At 40.5% G+C, this 25,000-nt stretch overlaps 2 protein-coding genes across 2 annotated transcripts in view; one reads left to right on the forward strand and one right to left on the reverse strand.

Annotated features, from left to right (window-relative positions):
• Window positions 1-1,481, reverse strand: part of LOC117808942 (kinesin-like protein KIF1C) — a gene marked incomplete at its 3' end in the record, with an annotated part of 14,684 nt that extends 13,203 nt beyond the window's left edge. The window contains exon 1 of the mRNA XM_034678612.1: window positions 1,424-1,481. Within this exon, the coding sequence (XP_034534503.1) occupies window positions 1,424-1,481 (58 nt within the window). The remainder of the gene's footprint in view (window positions 1-1,423) is intronic.
• Window positions 1,482-2,918: 1,437 nt separating this feature from the next.
• LOC117808945 (MAM domain-containing glycosylphosphatidylinositol anchor protein 2-like) overlaps window positions 2,919-25,000 on the forward strand; it is a 25,162-nt gene continuing 3,080 nt past the window's right edge. Inside the window, exons 1-3 of the mRNA XM_034678614.1 lie at window positions 2,919-3,008; window positions 4,765-5,098; window positions 20,157-20,450. Coding sequence (XP_034534505.1) covers window positions 2,919-3,008; window positions 4,765-5,098; window positions 20,157-20,450 — 718 coding nt within the window. The remainder of the gene's footprint in view (window positions 3,009-4,764; window positions 5,099-20,156; window positions 20,451-25,000) is intronic.

The following is a 25,000-nucleotide window of genomic DNA, read 5'->3' on the forward strand; positions in this document are numbered from 1 at the left end:
GTGATCCAGAAATGATCCCCACTCTTTGAGATCATAGCAGATACAGTTTTTAGAGACGCAGCAGTACTGAGGCCAAACAAGGGGTCCCATCCCTAATTTAGGCCCACAGAGCACAAAAGCTTACACACACACGCACACTGAAACATGATTTTCAGTGAACAACAACAACCAGAAGCATCCCATCGAGGAACTGAATAAGGATCACAGCATGGTGTCACCCGTGGGCGAGAACAGAAACACTCAGCTATACACACACGCACAGACATAAAACTGCCTTAGCAGACACACTATACAAGCATACGCACACAGCGGGCATGCCCTGCAGGCATCACTGGCATTTGGATGGCTTTGGCACAATGAGAGCACAGTGAAGACCAGTAGCGGGCTCTCTGCCACACTGAGCATCTCAGCGGTCAGTCTCACACACAGAGGCAGGTGTTCGCTTGGAAAGAGAGAACGCAGGAGAGAGAATAAGAGAGAGAGAGAGAGAGAGAGAGAGAGAGAGAGAGAGAGAGAGGAGAGAGAGAGAGAGAGAGAGAGAGAGAGAGAGAGAGAGAGAGAGAGAGAGAGAGTGAGAGAGAGAGAGAGAGAGAGAGAGAGAGAGAGAGAGAGAGAGAGAGAGAGAGAGAGAGATGGCCTAATGTCTATGTGCATGCACAGTTTTTTTGTTCAAATGTTGGTGTAGAGACAGACAATGGCAGCTGATGGCCAGTGTTCATGCTGCCAAACCCACTAGGCAGACAGCTGTGATTGCCTGCCTAATCTGGGCAATGGAGAGGCCAGGTGTAATGATGGCAACTCAGCGAACACACCTCTTCTGCACTGGTTAATGGATGCTTTCTGCTCCCCACTCATACCGCTGCTGTCAATTCACCATTTTACTGTTTGGACAGAAGGCAACGTTGGGAAAAGTGGAGAAAGTATGCTGTGAAAAGAAATATGTCAGCTCTTGACACCTGGCTGTCTCAGTGGAGCTGTTGTGTGAATACCAATCAGTGAATGTATGAGAACAAAATGAGCGTCCACTGTCATTGTCTTGGCGGATTTCATTTTTGCTGCTAGTTTGATGACGATCAGCACTGCCAAGACTTCTTTATGAATTTTCAGCCCCTGTTAGCTCATGCTAATGATGCCAACCTTTTAAGCATTACGTGCAAGGAAACTTAGAAATGTATGTGGAACTGGATGATGCACTGCTTTTTGTGTAAAATGCAATGTCTGAAAAGACACACTCCAGTCATCGAACAATGTTTAAGCCGTATGCTGTTGTAATAAGTGCGGAATGTAGTTTGGTATTGTTCTGATTAGTCATTATCTGGATGGCAGTATGTTGCTCCAAAACCTGTATATATTACTCAGCATTAATGATGTCATCTCAGATGTGCAAGCTTCCCATGCCACAGGCACTTATGTAGTCCCATACCCTCACAGACGCTGGCCTTTGAACTGTGCTTCTTTAGAAAGGAGGACACAGCGTCCATGATTTCAAAAATAATCTATATCCACACAAAAGTTTACCACTTTGCCTCAGTCCATCATCAATGGGCTCAGGACCACAGACAATTCCTGTTTCTACACACCGTCCCAGCTCTTTCGGAATGAGGTTGTACATTCATGAGACAGCAAACTCCAAATGACTTCCCCACTACAGCCAAAAATTACAATTTACTACATTTGAAGGCTCTTATTTAAATTGAAATTACAGCTACAGCTACAGCTTACAGTTTACAGAAGATCCTGATAAATTATTGACCCCATTAACATTATTAAACATTTTAAAACCACGTTAATTTCTCCCTGGATGTTCATGATATCATTGCATAACCTGGACTTAATCAGTGCAACTAGTTGAGCTTTTCTTGTTTGCACCAGATCGGTTAAAAACTATTGTAGTTGCAGCACTACCCTTCGACTCACTGTAAGGACAGTAGGAACAACTGACAGCTCCAGAGTTGTTACGACAGCGGGATTGTTACCACTCACCCAGAGAAAAATGGGGTCAAAAGAAATGTAGCTGGACTACTCTGTTTCGTTTTCTGGATATTGCTGGTGATTTCATCACTGTAAAACTTCAATGTGGCCTGACTTCATTCCAGCTGCAGCATTGTTTGGGCAGAATGACAGTGATTCCAAAAATCATCAGGGAAGCATGACATGGTTTCATCATTGCGGAGAACATTTTCATTCCTCTACTTGCTGGGTGTAAACTATTTTTGCGAGCAGTGCTACAAAATAGACTTAGCGTGAGCTGATGGTTTGGATTCACACAAAAATACACGCACACTCATACACACATCCACACACACATGGTACTCTAGGAGCCGGTGCCATTTGCCAGGTTTACTAATTAAACAAATTCACTTGGCCAGCATGCTTGAAGAGGAAGCAGACTGCTTGATACAAACTGCTAGTGTTCCTGCTTTCCAAACATAGACACATACACACGCACACACATACATACACACGCACACACACAGGCACACACACACATGCACACACACACACACACACACACACACCACACCACACACACACACACACACACACACACACCACACACCACACTCACTCACTCACTCACTCACTCACTCACTCCCTCACTCACTCACAGAGGGCCACTACAGGAAACCTGAGACTGTGTCTGGCAATTTGGCACTGTGCACTTCTATTATGTTTCATCACTGTTTCAGCAGGGCTCTAAAATGTCTGTTAAACAAAGGCAAAATATTTATTGGGTCATATTTTGTTACATGGCCAGCAATAATGCTGAATCACCTTTGGGAGAGGTTTCTGTTGTAAATGCACTGAAGTGTATGCAGACGCTGTGAAGAGATTTATGGGCTGCATGAGGAGGAGGGCAGAGACGTAAAAAGCGATGGAGAGGAGTGGTAATGATGCAAGTGATGGTGATAAGAATTATGAATGCTGTAATGATGCTGCTGAAGATCAGTCTGAGAAATAGTGTGGCCATGAGGAGAAGTTTGGATGATGTGATGATGAAAATGTGGGTACGATAATGACGATGCTGTAGCGCTTATGATTCCAGTAGCAACACTGACAAAGATGATGCTTGTTTCTTTGAAGGATGATGTAACATCTGCTAAAGAAGAGTTTGAGTAAATGTTATTTGATTGTATCTGAGTCAATGCGCTCATGTGTAGTGACTCATTTAAACTGCCAGAAATGTTCCATGAGCCCAGGAACTATTATGGGGCCTTTTTTCCATCTAAGTTGGAGAAATATTTGACTAAATATAGCTATTTTACATATTCCCTAATTGTTTATTGCCTTTTACTTGTTTTGGTGCCAGTACTTTTTGGTGGACCAAGGAACCGTTTTCCTTTTTGTTTTTCATTTTGGCTGGAGGAACCCTGTCATAAATTTAGTTCCCCTACATAGATTTAAGGCACAGAAACAGTCAAGGAACAGATGAGGTGCATGGCTGTTAGTTATCCTTCCTTTAAAGTCTAGACTTAGCACAGTATCTTCTATTCTGTTGCTTTCGTGAATACTTCATATACTGTTGGTTGGTAGCGAGCGATACAAACATATTTAGTATATTGCAAGTGGCTGTAGGACTGTTTCTGCTTTCTAGTGTAAAATATTTCCATACTGCTGATATTTTAGCCCGAGGTTGCTCATGCTACCGTACTTCTGGTTTGCTCTCTTCTGTAAATTATGCTCAGTTTACGACCGCAGGTGTAAATGATCGGGTTGCGATGTTTGGCTCAAATTGTTGATCCCTGATCAGTTGAAAAATCTAAATAGTGACTCAGGTTCAGAGGTTGAGATCAGGATTGGGACATCCCTGAAGGTGTCAGACTTAACAGGGGATTTCATCATTTTTTTAAGTGACACCTGCTGTACAACAGCACAAACATATAGTTAGCAACTACAAAGCCTGTAACAGGGGCGAGACCAGGAAGCAGCCTGGTTGGCCATCCCCCTTCCCCCATTGACCACCTCAATATTTCTAAGCTTTGGGTTTGGCTATTTGTCTTTTCAGAGGCAGGATTTATGTGAAAGTCTATCATTTGGGCTATCATGCAGCAACAGACTGCAAAGCGCTTTATTTGCATTTCATAGCACATTTATTTTTGTTATTACTTTGAATTGAGACTGAAGAAAAACATCTTTCTTTTCAAACATTATAGATATAAGCTAAGTATATGTACATGACATGATGACAGCTGTTCAATAAGTGGAAACTGTATTTTATTTTTTAACTTTGAGAGGTGTGAAGCTAGCTGTTTGCTCTTATTTCAAGTTTGTATGCTAAGCTGGGTTAACCAACTGATGACTCCAGCTTTATGCTTAGTTGCAAGTACAGCTATCAGTGAAGGGGGCTTCAGTTCCTTGTTAAAACATTGAGTTTATTTCCCAAGGCTCTTTTGTACCTTGAATCGTGGGTTTTAGAAGGTTATTATCGATTATCAATTTCTTTTTAACGGTGGGTCACAATAAATGTATTTTCTTGTCAGCTCCTCATCGCATTGATCATTGTTTTCCATTGCTTGATTGCATTTAACTTCCTCACTGTTGCCTTTTTTGGTGGTTTTAGTTCTGATACATGCTAAGATCGTTCTTAGCCATTACCGCTGCCAGTATCTGCATGGTTCATGGTTCATGTAAGCTCTGTGTGTTGCTGAGATCCAGCCTCATTGCCATTGCAACTTGGATGCCCGTTCGCTTCCCTCCATACCTTCCACGCTACCTCTCCCCCCAGTCGACCATTTCCTCTTACCCCGCCTGCTGACTTTCTAGAGCCCCATATCAGTCCCTCCTCTGTTTTTCTCTTTCTTAGTTCCCCCAAGCCTGACAGTCCCTCGGGGCAAGTCCCCCCTGGTGGCCCGAGAGGGTGACACAGTGGAGCTGGAGTGCCTTGTTTCAGGAAAACCCAAGCCCATCATCCTGTGGTCACGGGCCGATAAGGAGGCGCCTATGCCGGATGGCAGCATGCAGATGGAGAGCTACGATGGTGTGCTGCGTATTGTTAATGTATCCAGGGAGATGACCGGATCGTACCGCTGCCAGACCAGCCAGTATAACGGGTTTAACGTGAAGCCGCGGGAGGCCATAGTGGAGCTGATTGTTCAATGTAAGTAGACCTACTTAATGTTTTTTTTTCCCTATGTAAATGTGTCTATAGTTGTGTTTATATATGCATTTTAAACTTGTGTGTATGTGGATGTACTCTGCATCACTTGTCCCTCTGATGTATTTTCTTTCTATGCTGTATAATTAATCTTTTCACCTTCCAGTCCTGTGTGACTAAAATTAAACATTCTTATATTTCTTTCCTGACACGCCCATCCAATTTCTCTCAGACGGCAGTAAAATTAGTTCAATCCCCTGGTACCCAGGGTCAGGTCTGAGAGGGAAGAGCTCTGACGGGAGGACTTTATCCACAGATTGTAAATCAAGCTGAACTAATATCAGAGAAGAAAAGCTCTGAGTGCTTATGCTCATGTCAAAGAAGACCCAAAGAATGATTGCAACTATATCCTCAGGCCTTCGACCCCCCCCCCCCAACCCCCCCACTCTCTGAGAAACCCCTTTCTAAGATGTGACATTCAAAGATGGCTTAACAGCTAATTAGGGAGCGGCTAATTTATTCTGGCTAGTATTCATTTTGTATTCATTTATGGAGATTTGAATAGGATTTTTCGAATGTACGTCAGGGATTCAAAGCATTGTTGTCACTCATTCAAGGGACGGGTTCGTTTCTCTCTGCTATGAAACGAACTGAAAATGGATAGAAAGGAAATGAAAGTGATCCATGTGGGGTGCTACCGTTCTCTGGCAAGTGATTGTAGAAAATAGAAAAACCGAGTGTCATAGCCAGAAACCAATTGTTGTGATCCTGGCCTACTTAGTTAATCCACACATCCATCCATTTTAAGCTTATCGAGAGGAACCTGTGTGGCAGTTTGTTCTCCTTGAACTACTTCCATACTGTATAAACATAAAGCAGCAGACTCTGTGCTGACAGACATCCTCATTATTGGACACTACCACATAAAAGATGGCAGAAAACATCCAACATGGTCTTAATTGTGAGACTTGAGCCTGAGTTACAGCCACAGCTGCATCAGGGCTTGGATGCATACGAACTTGACACACCCACTACTAACATGTTCATCAGAAAAGGAACCAGAACAGCCGTTTTCCATTTATGCCACCGAGGATTAGAGAAAAACTCTGCCCTCATTTTATTATAAGAGTTGTATTGTACTTTTTGCTATGGATTTCATATTTCAGCTTAGCCACAGTAACCCACTGTGCTGTGTTAAGGGAATTAACAGAGTTTTGTGTGCTTTGAAGAAGACTGTGTTAAATTCTAAGGCTGAATTGATTATGATTATTCATTGATGACAGCCCATATCAAAGGTTTGTGGCTTTGGTACGCACCATTGCCGACACCAAAAAGTAAACAAAGGATTTGGACTCTAAGACTCCCTTCATTAATTAGTGATACTCGCTGGCTCTGCTGCTTCATGTAAAGAAGGTGTGTGTTAGAGAAATATTGTTGCAGGCAAATTGAAAGACTGGTGTAATTGCTTTTTTTTTTTAAACTCAATTAGACACTGCTAAATCTTCAATCTTAGCAAGTGTTTGAATATTTTTATAGGCAGATTATTTTTTTTACTTATTACAAGCTTGAGGCCTCCATTTTTTCCTTTTAATTCTTGAAATAAGATGCTTATGTGTACTTATCATGTGAATGTGGCTTATATTAAAACTAATCAGATATTTTTGACTTGAAGTTAGACAATTATCCTTCTAAGTTTTGAGTTTTTGCTGTTTAAAATTCAGCTTTTATTGAACTTTCCCTCAGGTTGTTCTTTGCTGTGACATTTAAATAACTTTTAACTGTACGGTGATCCACACGAAGCAAACATGCCCACATATCATCTGCATCTCAGCTCTTAAAAACCAAAATGGATGAGTTGATGATGCTGCTCCATCTCAGTAGAGAGCAGTTTACTGCCTCAAGTAATATGCAGGAAAGAGGTCACAATGATCTCTCCTAACATTTGGAAAGCAGCAGGAGCACGTAATGTATTCAGTTTACAATTTATCTCTGAGCTGGACAATTAGAGTCAGAATAAAAGTAAGTAAGCCTTCAGTGACCAGCCGCTTCTTAGTCAACAGCTTCAATTACACAGCAATTACGTGAATTACATTTTTTTCTTGGCATCAACATCGTATACGAGAAGTTTTGATCTAAATCACCAAAAAAAGCTTTCTTTGGATTAAACTAAAAGACGATGTAGAAGATTAAGAGAATAAAAAGTCTTCAGGACTCAGTTAGAAACAGAAGGATTTTTAACAAAATAAAGACTTTGGATCTTTGGTGTATTTATCATCTGGCTTACACATTTGGAGCTCAAACTTTCTTTTTCTAAATTTAAATCAAATTCAACAAGTTGGGCACACTTTGAGATGTTGAGGTCATGTAACAAAAAAATACCACATCCAACAAAAGATGCTTGTGGAATTGGCCCTTATTTAAAACCTGGTGTAGATAACAGCGCAGATATGGGGGCAGAAAATCAATGTACGACAGGGTTCAGATGTGATATATCAATCATTCGTACTCGTGGCCAGTCAGAGAGTACCCATGATCAAGTATTGATAAACGTGGTGGCTGAAAACAATCGTCATTTAAATACCACACCCCTAAATATTCACGATCCAGCTGGCATTTACAACATGGGGGGGACACATCATGGCAAAAAAGCGAAATTTCCCTGAGCTGGAGATCGACACCATAAATCTGTGTTCCTTGGCAGCCTGAAAAGCGGCATTAAAGAGAGTTAGAAAAACCACAGCTGGAAAATAAAATCACTGCAACCGTCAACAGTGTGGGTGTGGAAAATTCAACCCCAGCTGAGGTTTGAATATTTAATTCAGACATCTCTCTTAAGACCTAATTTATTCATCTATGGTATGTAACTTTTATAGGACTTGATATAATGAAGTCTTTACATTTAGGTAAAACAAAGGGTCAGACCTTAAGATTGCTACTCAAGGCGCTGTGTCAAGCTTGCATTGAGCAACAACATTTTCAGCACCAAGGACAGTGCATGCCATTTCAGAGGGTAGGTATATCACAAGCGAGCTCAACATACCCAGGCTTTCTTTGAGTAAGCTGGCAACACAATGCCTTAAGCTCCAGCTGGAAATAACGGTATCTGTGAAGTCAGGCTGGTATAATGAGAAGAAGTGATGAGTAGATTGAAGTTATAGCAGAAAAAATATAGACCACTGCTGCAATTCAGAAAAGAAAGGAATCCTGCAGATTACATGCTTAGCGCCACAATTGATATCTAATGTGACAGCTGCACTCAGAACAACTCTGACACTTTAGTAATTTGATTTAATTTGTTTTATTTATAAAGGCACCATGTAAAACATTGAACATAAATGTTAGTATTTGATGCACTGTACCAAAGATGGCTTAAAGCTATCACTTTAACAACGATACAAGGCTAACCCTAGGAGCGTGGGCTCTGGGACGGCTGCACCGTCTGCCTCGGCTAATGTTCGTACCACAATAAAGAGCTTATTACCTGAAATAGTGTCAAAGTACAGCTTACCTAATCTCCACTTTGAATATTCATCTATAATGAATAAGTGTCATATTAACATATGTATGTTCTGGTTTCATTTATTGAGACATTACCCAGTCTCCTTTGCTTTGATGAATATAAAATGATCAGTTGACCAGGACTATGTGTGGGTGCTGAACTGATCCACTTAGTATCTTTGTGTAGATAGAAGTTTATGTTTTTTGTCAGACTGCTGGAAGACATTTTTACACTTTTCTCAGCTCTGGCAGCTCATTATTCTGTACTTTTTATCATTAAAGGCACGAGGTGATAACAAGTAGCAGATGTCAAGCTGCTAATGAAATGCATGAGGTCAACAGCAACATTATTTTTTGTTTGTTTATCACTTGTCTTCTAGGATTCTTTCCACTAATGTGCACTATTCATGAAATACAAATAAAGATAAGATTCTTTGCTTGAGCGAAGACAGCAATCTTGGAACCTATGTGATGCAGTCTGAGACAGTATTGCCGCAGGGGATGAAAGACAGATTTTCCACACTTCTGGTGAAGTCAACTGTTATTTGGATTGGCAAAAAGGATATTCAGTCCACAATTTCCTCTTCCCTGTGCTGGTCATTTACAGTCTGACTAACATCTAGAGACCAAGGAAATAAATTTGCAAGATGTGGTTTACGGGTGTATCTCTATCTGGATTTTTCTTGTCAGATGTCCTTCATAAGAGGCAGCCAGTAGATTACAGGATTGCAATGCAGTTAATGCATTCAGCATTAGCTGTTCCCAATTACTAATCAAACTACAAACAGAAACCCAAAAATAATTAGACTTGAAAAACCGTATCCCTTGTTTTTAAATGCTGCAGTTACTTACAGGTATATATTTGTAGAGATTAAAATTAATCTATTCAAAATAACAACAATAATCATAATCATAATAATCATAACAATAATCCTAATAATAATAATACATTTATTTATGTAGTACCTTTCAAAATACAGTTACAAAGTGCTTTACACCAAATATAAAAATGCACACCATCAGATTAAAATAACATTAAAAGCATGGAAAAAGGTGTTAATCAGCAGAGGTGAAAAAAACATCGACCTAGCATTAACGTTAACCTGATGAAAGTACAAGTTCCTCCAGGAGTAGCATGTGTGTGCAGACCTGGAGGAACTGCAGATTCAGGACCATATTTTTTGGACCTCAATTCTCAGACTGTTGTTGTTTTTGACAGTACCACTTGGTGCATTGGATCACCAAGGGATACGGTTTTTCAGCTTGTTTTGAGTGTTTCCATTTTAAGTGTCTAAAGGCTGATTTATACTTCTGCGTCGCCCTACGCAGCAGGGGCTGACGCGGACATGAGCCCCTCATACTTGTGCGTCGGTGTGTCTGTGTCGCGCAGCAATTCTCCGCCGAAACGCCTGAGGGCAGTGCGGTCTCTGATAGCCGGTCGCCTGCTTCCGGTCCCGCTACGATCTCTGTTTACTTTTCCACATCGATTCAGAGCGTGTTCTGTTAATCTACAGCTGATACATGTTGCTGTTTATCATACAGACATGATTACATGAAGAATAGAGAGGAGGAGATGAAATACACGGCCGATGTGTGGCCGATGTCCGGGACCCCGGAAGTGCTGTGAATGCGGGAAAGACAGAGCCGTCGAGCGGACCAATCACAGGGCTTGCGGTCCGCGTCGGCTCTACGTGGAGTTACATTTTGGAGGAGGTGCACGTCAGCTACGTGCGTAGGCCTCTGCGTAGGTACGGGAGCTACGCGGACCTACGGCGTAGGTTACGCCGTCGATTCGACGCAGAAGTATAAATCAGCCTTAACAGTAACCATAACCTTGAATTACTATTGCAACAACATAAGAGTCCTAGAGATGCAATCCAAAAATATTGCACAAAAAAGTATTATTGGGGGTTGGGCAGGGATTTGTCTCATAATGCTAACAGCTTTTACAAATGATCTCCTATTCTTCTACTTGATACAGACGTGTCAGTTATGACACAGTTGTCAGGTAACCATAGACTGTATGTTACAATGGAGGCCATACATGTTCACTCACTGTGAGATTTAGAGCTCACCCTGCTGACTGGCTGCAGTATAGATCATAAATCTCACCTCCACCAGGTTAGGATGAAATGTAGGTCAAACTATAAAATTAAAATACACATCAAATACATTTCTCAAACATGCTTTCTGTCATTACAGAAAGTTCTTCTCATGAGTTATGTCCAAGGTTTAATTTTTCTGAAAGTTCTGTCTTAATTAGTTATTTGATCTTAAAAAAGATTTGATTGGGGGGCTGGTGGCCTAGCGGTCCAAGCGTCCCACGAACATAGGCTACAGTCCTCGTTGCAGGGGTCGCCGGTTCGATTCCAGGCCGGTTGACCATTTCCTGCATGTCTTCCCCCACTCTCTACTCCCCACATTTCCTCTCTGTCTTCAGCTGTCCTATAAAATAAAGGCAAAAAAGCCCCAAAAATATAACTTTAAAAAGAAAAAGAAAAGGTTGATTGATTGACAGCTTTGTTAACTCATGAGGGCTCCTGCAATGTTCTGTTCTGGAATATCAGAGAAGGAGAAACAGAGTGAGAAAACATACCAAACACTAACACAAGAGTCATTGAACCTTCCGTAAGTGCCCATGAAGGCAGTCTTTTGGCTTTAAAGCTCATGATGTGAAGAAATGAAGGCATGTTGACCATTCTGTATACAGTCAATGTTAGTGACACAGAAATGAGGATGTCAAAGAAAAACTGTATTTACTAGAAGTGAAAGGTTTCTATAATGGTTTTCCAAATTGGAGTCCACATTAGAAATTAATTAAAGAAAGTAATGCTGATAATTAACTCTCTGCTGATCAGTTTTGTTTATCTATGTGCAATCTTTTTTCTTTCTCTCTATCTCTCTTCCTCTCTCCCTCTCTTTCATCATAATAAATGCATAAAATGCATGACGATGTAGGACTTACCAGGGTAAACTTGTTTGAGTAAGAGCAAGAGATGGTCAAGTGATCTGGTGCACATTTGAAGATGTTTTTCTTATACATAGTTAACAGTCAGTGTTTAACTATGAACATCCATGAAAGAGAAGTTATAAAAACATGTTTGGCTTTTTTTAGATGACATTTATGAAAAGGGAAATCATCCAGATGAATTGCAATCAGTGCATCTTTATTATTATAACCTTTGCAATTGGTTTTGAACAGCTTGTACATAAAACGTAAATAAACAACAATTTTCGGAATCAATAAACAAATTGAGTTAGATACTGATGTAAGGAAATTCTTTTTTTTCCAATAAAGTTTTTGTTAGTTAAAAATAATCATCAAACAACTAGAAAGATGAATAAGGTAGTATTTTAAAAAAAGGATTTTGTTTGGGTAAAAGAAAGGTTAAACGGTTTGACCACACAGTATTCACACACTGAACTGTTTCCTATTGAATAAGACCAGGAGCAACAGACTTAAAATTGCAGGTGTCACAACGGACTACTAAATGTACAACAAACAGTGAAAGAGTTTCATAATCTTCACATCCTCTTTAGCCTCGATAAATCCTAAATGATACAGTGAAAGCTAAAATGAACACCGTTAACTTTCATTTCAAAATGCACAGGTAAAAGCCATGTGAAGGTCCTCAACCTTTGAACAGACTGCTTTTGAGCTTTCCCCTTTCACATCCAACCAGGAATGGTCATCTACTAACTAACTTCCACCTTCTCCACTGGCTCAGTGAAGCTGGACAGGGTTCACTCACAGGAAATGACCTTGGACTTGTCAGGGACACTAAAATAGAGACAGAATATCTCAAGATTAGATGATAAAGACAGTCTAAGACATTCAGTAAAAGGCCGTGCCACTAAATGTTGCTTTCTCTTCCGTGAAAGATAAGCTTCGGCATGTGGTTGCATCACAGGATTGCATACTGTACAAGACACACATTGAATACACATTGTTTCACTTTTGATTCTCATCCTTTCAGCATGGGTTTCTTAAGAATTCAATTATTCTCATTATGTGTCATTATTTTAATGGAGCACCTCTCTTGCAATACAGTTCTTGATGTGGCACAGCACTTTCATCTGTTCACAATCTTCAAAGCAGGACACGTAATGAAGAGTGTTATTAGGGCTTTGGTGTTGATAAATCAATCATTCTGCCATGTTCTTGCTTCAGAGCAAGTTCTGCTCTCTGTCAGATTCTTGTTATTTATTAATAGTTGGCATCAAAGCCTGGGTTTAAAAAGCAAAAACAATCCGTACTTGAGTGGTTGGATTGCTTAGACACTATTTGAGTTTATTTGAAAATTTGTCCTTGATGTGTACACATCAGCACACACTCCTGACTCTTGTACGTTCACCAAATACATAGACCTTTTCTCATCTTTTCTCAGCTTGAGATTTTTTCTATTAGCACAATCCGACCCTGCTTTTGTTGTTCGCTCAGTACCACTGTTGGTATGCCCGTTCCCGTCTTTCTCTTGGCCCGTCTCATTGTGTGTCAGCACAAGCCAATCCCTCTGAGATGCTTTTCTCGCCTGCATTTCCAGGTCCCAGCATGAGCTGCCCGCCTTTGGTGGTGAGCCATGTGCAAAGCCGTGTTTAGTAACTTGATCAAGGGACCGAGGTACGGTCCTCTGAAGCAAAGAGCATTATAGGCGTGAAGGAACGACTCTGGCAAGTCAACAGCTTTGATATGTAAAAACCTGCATCTGTCGGCTGGCAGCGGCAACGCCAGGAGGAGAGGTAGAGGGAATGGAAGACGTCTGCCTTTAGAGTCGTCGCTCTAATAGAATTGCAAACGCCAAATCCCAAGCTGTGACACCCTAATGTTCTTAGTCAAACTGACTTGGCATGATCTGGAGGCTCGAGAGAAGGAATGAAGAAACGGAGAGAAATAGAAGAGAGGAATGAGGTTTAGAGTGGTCTCCTGTCCTAGATACCACATCCTGTCAGAGTGAGAGTTATCAAGCTCTACTTCAGCCCAGATGCACAGGAATCTTTTATCCGGGCTTCCCTTCTGTTCCCTCTCACATCAGCCATGACACCTGCCTGATGCAACCGTGGGATTGTCCCCCTGAGCAAGCGAGCGACTGACACACATCGGAGAAGACATACCAGGATAAAGACCTACCGTCTGTGTAAAAGTAATGAGCAGAATTACACGATTATTGTTTTTAATTAATTTTCCTTTCTGCATCAAGAAGTCCTGCAATGCTGGCCCCCGAGGCCCACTCTAATGTGAATCACATTAGAGGGATCCACATTAGCCTAACGCCTGCAAATTAATCTTTTGCAGTACAGCAGGGCACACACACTCTGCATTTAGGGATGAAATTTTAATAAGCCTTCTATTTTTTTCTTTTTTTTGGGAACAATATTGAATTGATCGGCCACATCAAATCCCACACCAGAAAAGGTCAGCGAATCTGTAGGTTGTAAACAGAAATGTGCACACAGCTTAGACAGCTTAATTCATAACTTGGTCTACGACTGAGCTAAACCTATTAGCGGATCACCAGGCCACTCCTCACACTGAAGAGTCTACATCGATTATCATTAATTGTATGTTCATGTTCATAAATTATCCCTAAGTTTTAATAACAATATGGTAATGCCAGTGGTGCTTAAGTTCATTGTTTGATTGCAGAGGCTGCAGCATGAGGGAAGGAGGGCGCGTTGATGCGGAGAAGCGTTTGCCTACATTATTCAACACAGGGACTCATTAGAAGTCAGTTGAATCAGGGTTATCATTTCATATTCTGTATATATCTCTTTGACTTCCTAATGAATGTTATTTTCTCTATCAAGACCAGATATTGAAGCATGTTATCCTTCTAAGGATATTCTCTCAAAAGAAGGATTTTGCTTCTATCTTAAAACAACCCCACTGTTTCTTTCATACTCCCACGTGCAGCTGCTGAAGGCTGCTTCGAAACATGACATATTTCTGAATGGAGCCCTAGTTTGTCACAAGTTGATCTAAAATGTGTTAACAGATGTAAAATAAAAAGAAGTTTCATTTTGGAAGACTGATATCACCTCAGTAGAAATGTGTTCTTCTTATATTGACACATATGAAGTTGTGCTGTCAGATGTCCAGTGCCATGATGGCTTCCGGGCTTCCACCAGGGATCATCGTACAATGATTTAGTTTTGATGAATGAAAACAGATATCTACATGCAAGTACATCAAACAGTCAGCTCTAAGTAGGTTCCCAACATCATACCATTCGCTCTTCTCAAGTTGCTAGTCCAAATGAGATCAAAGGCAGTGCAGGGGAAAGTGTGTTTGCTGGCTTCACCAAACTTTGCCATCGGTCCCATAAGCTATTTCACAGATGATGCAGTAAAAGAAATGAATTATTTCTTCAGTTGTTACGAGGAAAGAAATGTTGTCAAGGGATGAAAACCGTTTTGTGTACTAGGCTGTAAATATGCTTTAAAAGTTGGCATCTTAAAATGGACTCTAACTGGGTTTCCTTGAGCCAGGCTCAAGAGGATATAAAAAACTGCGGTTTTTCTCTTTACCCCGCTGGCTTCATTTTTCAACACTGAAGGCTGCAGCTTTTTTCAGATTACAGTAATCTTCATTCATATAGTTTGTATATGTGATTGGAAAACAGTGTTCTTGAGTAGTCATAGGCTTCTATCATACTCCAGCATACATTTAGATAACAATGCAGGATGATAATCGACAGTCTTTTGGTGTCATTACTCCGAGAAGTGCAAATACCTTCAGTAGCTGGTATTTTTAGTCACTATATCATTGTTCTTAACTTTTCAGGTGTTTCTACTCATTTTTCACTTCCAACACTTACACTTATGAACAGAACCATGTATTGTATAGTATACATGTATGTATATATATGTACATGTGTGTGGTATTTTAACAGAGCTCATGAACCGCAATTAACGGGTAATGGTAGTATTATTCCCCGAACAGAGTAATCTTTATTTCTTTCTCTCTTTCTGTAGTTGTTTGTGCTGTAAACTATCGTATTCCTCTTCCAACAATAACAGATGCAATCAAGTATTTGAATGTTACTTTGTAATTGCTTTAAAGGCCCTGTGAGGAGTTTTGATATGGCTGAGAAACAGACTGAAAATGATACTGATGCCTCTTTATAACCTTTAATAGCAAACAAGACCATCAGCAGCAACACTGACACCTTCTCTGTTGTAATTTTTAATGCCTGAAACCGCCCTGGGGGGGTAGGTGCCAGACCAGATGATGGACATCTTGCTTCAGAAACAGCCTTTCTTTGACTGTTTTCATGGAAAATAATCACATTGCCTGATAAAGTTGACTGATGAACACAACAGGATGAGGCTTTTGTTGAAAACACTACTTTTGCATGTGTAGGATAAGAGATAAGAGGTATCACTTTGTCCACAAGGGGGGCGCCAGAATCGACAAAACAAAAGTTCCTCACAGCACCTTTAACTTATTTTGTCTTACAAACAGGAAATAGAGTGAGGCAATGCTTAATGCCTCTTAAGCTGGCTGGTCAGAAGATATGGGTTCATCAGCAGGAGGGCCTTAAAAGGAGGGGAATAAAATGTCTGGTTTCAGACTGAGGATGAACAGACAGGCTGTATCAAGGCACAGTAAAATACAATAACTATGCAAAGGTTCTACTTCACTCATATATGGTACGTCTTCACATCTACAAACATATGATATTGCATTCAGTTCACATTGAAATCACAAGAGAGGGATTTCAGCTCTTGACTTTTTTAGATGATTTGAATTACAGCAGAGTAACAGAAATGAACTTATCTGAGACTTCATTAAAAGCAAATATTAAATTAAAAATCTGAAATCTAAGTCTGTATCAGAGCCTCTTCCATTTCTGTCTCACCCAAATGTGGTCATCTGGTCCCGAAGAATAAGTTTAGGAACCACCAGAGATGGTATAACCCATGGGTTGGGAACACCAAGACATAACAGCCATACAATTCCCAAGTCAACACAAACTCATATAGGATTACATAGATTTCCACAGCACTAATTCCACGAGTCAAAAGTCATGACAGGTTTTCGACTTCGCCTTTTTTCTCTTTTGCCTTGCCTTTACAGCTGGACTATAAACTGTAATGACCTGAATCGGACGCTTTTTTCCCTTGATGTACATCTGACAAATATAAAACAATCTTAAGCGGCGAATCTAGACCTTTAAACGTCAATAGTTGTTCACAACTGTGGACGACACCACTTATTTACAAAGCGAGCGTACTCCTCGTGACTGAGATCAGTCGTCACTCACAACAACTATGCCCGGGGGATTAAAGATGGAGAGACACAGTGATAGTCCGTAATAGAGTGGTTCAAAATTAGGCAAAGTTTATCAACAAGTGAGGTATGATACTGATTTTAAGATCATTCCATCATTCAGCTGAAAATCTTTGAGATCTCAAAAGAAGCCAAAGTTATTACTAGTGGTCATAATTTAAATACCAGCATTAGTTGTATACAGAACACATATACCAGAATTCACGGACTTATTAGTTGAGGTTTCTTTTATTTTGAATGGTGCTCTTACTTCAAAGTAAACATGTCAGAGGTCTATGTGCCACCATGAACATCCAGTAAGCCATGATTGAACACGTTCTTTTCTGCTTCCTGGAGAAAGAAAGGATGAAAGGAAACCAAGAAAGGCCAAACAAACATCCAAACATACAGTATATGAGGAATACAGCCACATGCACTCTTCATGTGCCAATGCACAGCGTGTTACAGTATAATCTCATCTTGCAGCTTGCCCACAGGAGTTGCATGTCCTTCTCTTGATGCACTCACCCAGAGCATATGGAAGAAAAATGAAACCCATCTCAACTGAAGCTCAAGTTTATTGTAGAGCAGTCAAGCGGTATTCCAGAAATACAGCTGCAGTGCACACATATATACCGCCGCCTCCACTAACACACATGTATATTTCCCCAATGTATACCGGCGACTTTGTTCTGTCCTTCTCCCTGTAGATGACCGTCTATATGGACCGTGGGGAAAAGGCCTCTATGCTCTTAAATGTTGTTTTTCAGCAAATTACTGTCAACGAATCCACCTGTGACTGATGATGGATTACATCTCAGCCAGTGCTCAGGGTTTTCCCTCAGCCTTTGACTTACAGCAACTCTGATCCTTCTATACAGCCTCACTGCTACACTAACCATGGCGGGCACTGCTCTGGGAGTATCACACAGAGACCTTTTCTCGCTCCTGTTCACCTGGCAGCTGTTTCACATGAGACTCACACAGGGGAGACGAGGCATGCACCTTTGTTTAAAGGATGTTTTGGTTATATAAGAGATGGGGTTTTTTTTTTCCATTTGCAGCAGACCCGAACCCTGTCTTCATTTGTCTTTCTCTGTCAATGGAAATGCACTTACTGCAATTTGGTCTAGTGCCACTCAGGGAGGCTGCAGAGCTGAGCTGTGATTCACCACCGCACACAAACCTACAATTTTAATGTGATAAGTAGAGATTCAGACCTTTCTTTTTGGAGTCAGAGATAAGACATCAGGTTTGGGTAAAAGCCCAGGCAAGGCTCATTTGAAGGAGCTCTGATTGCTCTTTCATTTAGATGAAAGCCACTTTACTCTCCATCCTGTGAATGGCATCGGGTGAAGAAGACAAACTTTTCTCTCCTTTTCCTCTCAACTCAAATATTGTGTTTACTTTCCCTGTCATCCCATATGTTATTTATTATTCCTCTCACTTCAGCCAGTCATTATCCGATCTAATGGTGTGTCATTAATCAGACAAGCTGTTGTGTGAATTCAAGGTCTGTCTTTTTTGATTATCAGCATTGAAGAGGAGAGACTCAAATCACTCTTTGGATCATTGTCTGTGTGTATTATTTTGCATGTACTCTGATGTTTACTGCCTGTGTTTTTCAGTAAACCCCACCACTCTGCAGGACTTGCTCTTCTCCACAGGATGGACTGAGGTTAACTCAATTATGTGCAGCAGAAAAACAAAATTAGCTTCTCTGAAAACAGGGCAAACAGTGTTCTGGAAAATGCACAAGTATGTATCAGATTCCTTGAAGAGATTATGCTTTTTTGCATCCTTCACATCTTTAAGAAAAATGGCCTATTAAAATTCTAGATAATCACAGTAATAGTGTTATCAAATTATATGCTGTAAATGTTAATAAACTGTGCATTTAATTTCATATCCTATCAATTTAGAAGGCTCCGTAATTAGATTATAGAACCGTGAGTGAATAATGTAGACGATTATGTTGCAGATTACAGTTTCTATCAGGTAATCACTGATCTGTAACATATTACATTTTAACAGTAACATCCCGGCCCCGGCTTTGGCCATCTCTCCTTTACTCTACAAAGAATTATGCAAATACCAGGCAATTAAGAAGCTCTGTGTCATTTTGTCTCCTCTCCTCAACATTTGCTGTTGTTTCTCGAGCCCCACCGCGACTTTTGTCAAGCATCTGTATGAGCGTGTCAAGAGCAGAGAAGCTTAAGATGAGGGGAAATTATTCATAACCATTTCAGACAAGCATGTGCAAGTGCTTACACACATTCTGTCCTCATAAAAAAGAAAGAAACCTGCTCACACATTTTGTCACCATGCACGTAATCTTGCACACATTTAACACTTGACTAAAATATGGAATCACACATGCGGAGGAAGTGTCTGGGTTGCATGGAGGTCATATTCAGCCCCTCACTTTGCACTGAGATGACGGGTTGAATAATTCAGCAGCAGGGAAAAGGTGACGCCTGTCAGATACTCAAATAAGTTATTAATTTTCCATTTTGAAAGCGTGAGGTGCACTTCATCATCCTGTTACCAATTTTCCGTGAAGCGTGACTGATTTCGTTCAGAACATTGTTCTGGGTTACCTGCTAAATTGATCTTCCTGCACACACTGCCAGTTCCCCCTGCAATTGTTCTTGCTCGTTGTTTTTCATTTGTTGCTAAGGTTTATTGACTTTGCTCTGGTGATTGTTTAAAGTAATTTTACAGTTTTCCTACTGTATATCTAACCTATTTCTCCCTGCTCACCACTTCTACAACAACAGACTGCCCTCGCAAATGTTTCTCTTTCTTTCATTGTCTGTGTTTCGTACAAATTTGTGCTCAAAAAGCTGCTGTTCTACTGATTTCATCTCTTCATGTCTTGGGTGAGCTCCAAGTTCATTGCTCAGGGCCCTTTTCCTTTTTGTTTTCACACTTTCATAACATGTCCTTGTCTGGTTTCTAAAATATACCTTGTTATTCATCTCATATCTCACTCTCCTAGACTCAGTATTTTTACTTTCTTTTCGTCCTCCAGATATTTTCTCTGTGAAATACCTCTGGAGGTCAGATATGAACTTATCTGACCGAGAAGGCTCTTGCCTGAATAGCGGCTGCCTTGCACAGACGTCAGCATACCGCCCTCCCACTCTGTCTCTTTTTCTCTTCTTTGTCCTCCTTATCCAAACCTTTTTTTCCCTTCACATTCTTTCATTTTTCATAAACATCTTTGGCACACTATTCAGTCCTTATCAAGAGTCAGCTGAACTCATCTGATCCTGTCTGTCTTCCTCTCAGACCCTCCGACGGTGGAGCCGGTTTTCATGGAGATGCGTCAGGGCTTAGGGAGGCCGGTGGTGATGACCTGTAGGGTGCTGAGAGCTCACCCTTCCCGTGTGCTGAGGTTTGAGTGGCTCCTATCCAACAGGCTGCTGCATGCCGGGGCATTTGATGCCCAAAAAGATGAGACAGAGTACACCATCCGCAGCCTGAATAGAGACGGCTGGGGGGAGTACACCTGTAATGTCATCAACGAGGCTGGGGCCGGAAAGTGCACCTTCCAGGTTACAGGTAAAGACTTCTTTAAGATTTGTCTTTTTCATTTCTGTACACTTTGTTCTAATGATTCTTTATTATTAACATTTCACAAGATAAGTGAGGTACTATCACAGATGAAAATACAAGTGAATCTAGGGAGATTAGTTTATTTAATGCAGTTTGAATAACAATCTTTTTCTAGAAATAAATTATTGTCCAAAGACAAGAAAATGTTCTTTCCTGCAAATTTTAAGGCAAATATTTCCAGTATTTGGATAAAAATCCAAAAGTTGTATGTGTGTTGTTTCAACATGTTGAACTAAAGACACATAAATGCCCTTGAAAACTTTTAGTTGTAGCATGAAACATTTTGACAGGTGTTCTTAACTTTTCATATCAAGGAGACGAACCATATATTTTCTTACTTAGCTCTGCCCCATTGCTGCCTTTGCTAGTCTTGCTACTAGGGATGCAGGATATAGATTTTTTTTTATTGATACCAATAGTTGATTACAACATGCCACAGGTAACCTTTGTGATAAGATTGTGCATACTTTTATTTTTTTTAAATACAGTTTTTCATTTTAAAATGTGCACTCAATACACATCTGAGGTAAAGAAAGGCTAAGATTTAGTGAGCAAATATCTGAGCAGCACCTGAGGATACTGTACCAGATACACCATAAGGTAGTGCAGTCCTTGGTCATCTGCCACAGAAAAAGGAGTGTCATCAAGTTTTGTATTCAGTAAGTTTGTTATTAATTATGCTAGCTTTGTGTTGTCTCTGGCATACTATCTGCAGTTCAAAACATGAATCAGCACTATGGTTTGCAGCGTTTTTGGGTGCAAATGCTAGCTACGGTTAGTGCGGATTTGTGTTTCTTCAATCTCCATTACACCAAGAACTCTTCAGGTGGCCTCAACGATTCTTTTTGTTTAAACTTGATGACTTTTTCGTCCTTTCTGAAAACTTATAGCTAATGTTCTGCAAGTTGCAATTGTGTTATCCTCCTGAAACTGTGAGGCCATTATACTCTCTCCTCAGTTTTCTATGGTGGTTTTCGCTGCATTAAATGGTAGATCACATACAACACCTCATATGTGGGAACGTGTAGGCTTGTTAGTAGGTAAAAGGAAGCACATTTTATCTACTGTTTATTTATTTTAGCAAATAAAGTTGTGTTATTGAAATAATGAATAATACGATATTCCCGTTATCTGCCCAATATATATTGTGTATTGCTACTATCAGTTAGCATTTCTCAGAGCTCTCAAGTCTCACACATTGGGCGTGAGACACATGCATTTCAACCTGTTCACACGCCACAATTTGTATTTCTCACGCACAATAATTACTAGGATAAGTTCTGCCGCTTTTCCTTCAGAATGAGTTTTCCACGCACCAGCTAATCAAAAAGAAAGAAAGGAATGTACTGTAGCTACCCAACGTTCCAAAGAAAAGGATGCACATGTGCAATGCAGACTGACCACAGATTAGAAAACGAGGTCTGTCTGCACACACACACACACACACACACACACACACACACACACACACACACACACACACACACACACACACACACACACACACACACCCTGCCAAAATTTCACGCTGAACTGAGTTCAAAACTTGAGAGCCCTGATTTCTGTTGTCACACAGTTCATGCTTCATTATATTAACTTGGATGGAGATGTCTCTTGAAAATCTTAAAATACCCTTTTTAACTTCTGTATTTTCTGAAAAAGCTAAATAGACACATTAACGGTATAGAATAGGCTGTCAGTGTGTTACATCCACCTATGTGCTGCATTTGATGGCAGACATTTTTCTGTCATGCATCTGTGTGATTTAACAGTTTTGTCAGTTTGCACTCAAGTTGGTAATTAGAGTGGTTACCATGGTGTTTTCAGACAGTTGAGGTTGGCCCTTCAACATTTTAACAGTCCTTGTCACGTTGTGTTTTAGAGGATGTGTGTATGATGGAGAATTAATTTAAAAGAAGAGTGAAAGAAAGAATTACTTTATTGTCAGTGTGAATGGGAAACGTCAATCAGCTTTTTCATTATCTTTCCCACTATTCCTGCAGATATACACATACTTACCCTCTACCTGCCATTTCTTTAAACAGCTTCTGATTTTTTTTTCTTTTTACCAAGAGCTGGACGTGTCCATCTCCTGGTTGGTTGTTATGACAGCACCAAATGAGTTTGGCTGTGCTGAGTGACCGCAGGAACTCTGGCCAAGGTTTCAATCTCACAGACCTTCCATTAGAGACAGGAGCTGCAGGGTCACAGGAGGAGTATTTGTCACTTTGATCTCCTGCCACTTAGGTTGCTCTCCTCTTTTATTTTGCTCCATCTATTACTTTCTTCTAATCCTATAGTTCAGCTACACATTTATTCCATCTCTGTTTTTATTCCTCCATGTTTTCTTTTCCTCATTCTTCCCATTTCTTATTTAAACATCTCTGTATCATCCTGCCTCAAAAGATGGACATCCCTCCTTGTGCATGTCATAAATCAGCCCTCTCTGAGCTGATACAGGTAGAGCTGAGAGACAGCAGCAGATAGCTCCCTCCAGCCATTTGTTTTGCTCAACAGGGCTGGGGTTTTGCCTGCTTTACCTCTACCCCCTTCCTTTCCTTTCATCCTCCTTCCCTCTCTCCCTCTCTCTCCTGCCATCGCTTCATTCCTCCCTCGCCCAATGCTCCAGATTCCCACCATCTGGACTCAGTGTTTGCCAAAGGTATAGAGGCTCTTTTAGTAACCCCTTGAGTGCATGAGCACGGTGCAAAAAATCCACTTTGGTTCCTTCTATCATCCATGAAATGTGGCATGCCTCATTCCCTCAATTCCAGCTCTTATTCATTTTTTCTTCTTTTTTTTTAATCCTAAAACTCATTAGCTTCAAGAGAAGAACGACACAATTCTGCTGAGAGTCTGAATTAATAATCTAATCCCAGTTCATCTCTATGACTCTGCTCATGAAATATTTGTCACAGCTCATGCAGGAGGGTAATATCATGGTTTGCTTGCTTCACTGAGTGAAGACAGGTAGACATCCTCACTGCTCTCAAGCTGTGCTAATGCTATAAACATGTCAGTCCGCGTCTTTGGCCTGAAGCCACAGAGGCTCAATTAAACCAACAGATCTGGTCAACATACCATGAAAAGCATACATGTTACCATGTCGACAGACACATGAAACAATCCAAAGCCAGGCGTCAGTTTGTTCTTTGGCTTACATAAATGCTGTATTATAAAAGTATTGTGCCTGGGGAGTGTGTGTGTGCATGTGCATGGATGCTCATGTGCCAAGCCATTGGGACATCTGTGGACACAGTGAGTTGGCTCTAATGACCAAGTTGGCCATTAAATTGTGCCAGGGGAGAGACCCCTCAGAGGGATGTAATGTGCACCACTAAGCTTTGGCTCAGGCTCTCCGTCAGGAAAACCACAAGTTTTTTCCCCAGTTTTTTTCACCAATGTTGAAACCATGCTGCTCTTTCTGACACTCTGAGTCTTTATGTTGCTTTCTTATCTGATTCAGTCTGTTCTATGCGTGTTCTGTACATCCTGTCCTCGAGCTGTAAGTGTGTACTGTTGAAATAGTGAAAGGGTGAAACATAGGTTACACAATGCACAGACATGAAATGTTTGCCATCTGTTTCAAATGAAATTACACAAGGATGGATTCAGTGGTGCTCCCAATAAATTATCATTATGCAATTTTAAATATTTTATTAATAGATCTTTTTATTTCCCTTCAAATGTACACAAGCTGGTTGAGATTAACCATGAAAGCACACTGAGCAGTCTCTGCTCTGGTACTTGCTTTATTTTATTCTTGCAAAGCTGAAATGTGTTATATGAAATACAGCAATTATACACAAGTTGTTAAAACCAAGGAGTAATCAGGTGTCAAAAAATGAAGCCACTGCACAAGAGCAAAACACTGCAGCTCCTCAAGTGTCCACTTAAGGCTAGCTCTAATGGCAAAGGAATACAGGTTCCATGTTAAATGTCCATTTTCACAGCAGAAATAAACATTTTAACAACCTGGTTAAACAACAGTTTCTCTCCTTGTGAACACTGTAGGAAGGGTGATTTTTTATTAAGACAATATATAAACTCTTCACTTTTGATTATATTGAGGCTCAGATGTAAGCCCGTATTTGCACAATATTGGGCATGGTGAGTTGACTAACAAGTGGGCCTGTTGTAGCTGTTTGCTCGACAGCTGAGCCCCACCTCTTTGGCAAATTCAAGATTGATCAAAAGTAAGTCAGAGTCAGCATTTCCAATATGGTTACCACCAACTTTGGGTTTTGTAACACTTATTAAGAAACCAATGGGTGACAAGAATTGCCTTTATAAAACAATGCTAAAACCAGAACATTTAGAGCTCCCCTCTAATGACTGGCTGCAGTAAAGGTCTTACAGTCAGCCTCTTCCATGATAACAGGTGGGACATGGGTGAAACTAGAAAATTAAAATACATGTCAAATAACTTTTTCTTAGTTTTAAATAGTTATTAGATTATAGAAAGAGTAATGATTGACAGCTCTATGGACAAATTCAGCTCTTGCATTCTAGGTATG

This window comes from Notolabrus celidotus, unplaced genomic scaffold (assembly GCF_009762535.1).
Source record: "Notolabrus celidotus isolate fNotCel1 unplaced genomic scaffold, fNotCel1.pri scaffold_187_arrow_ctg1, whole genome shotgun sequence".
Lineage (NCBI taxonomy): Eukaryota > Metazoa > Chordata > Actinopteri > Labriformes > Labridae > Notolabrus > Notolabrus celidotus.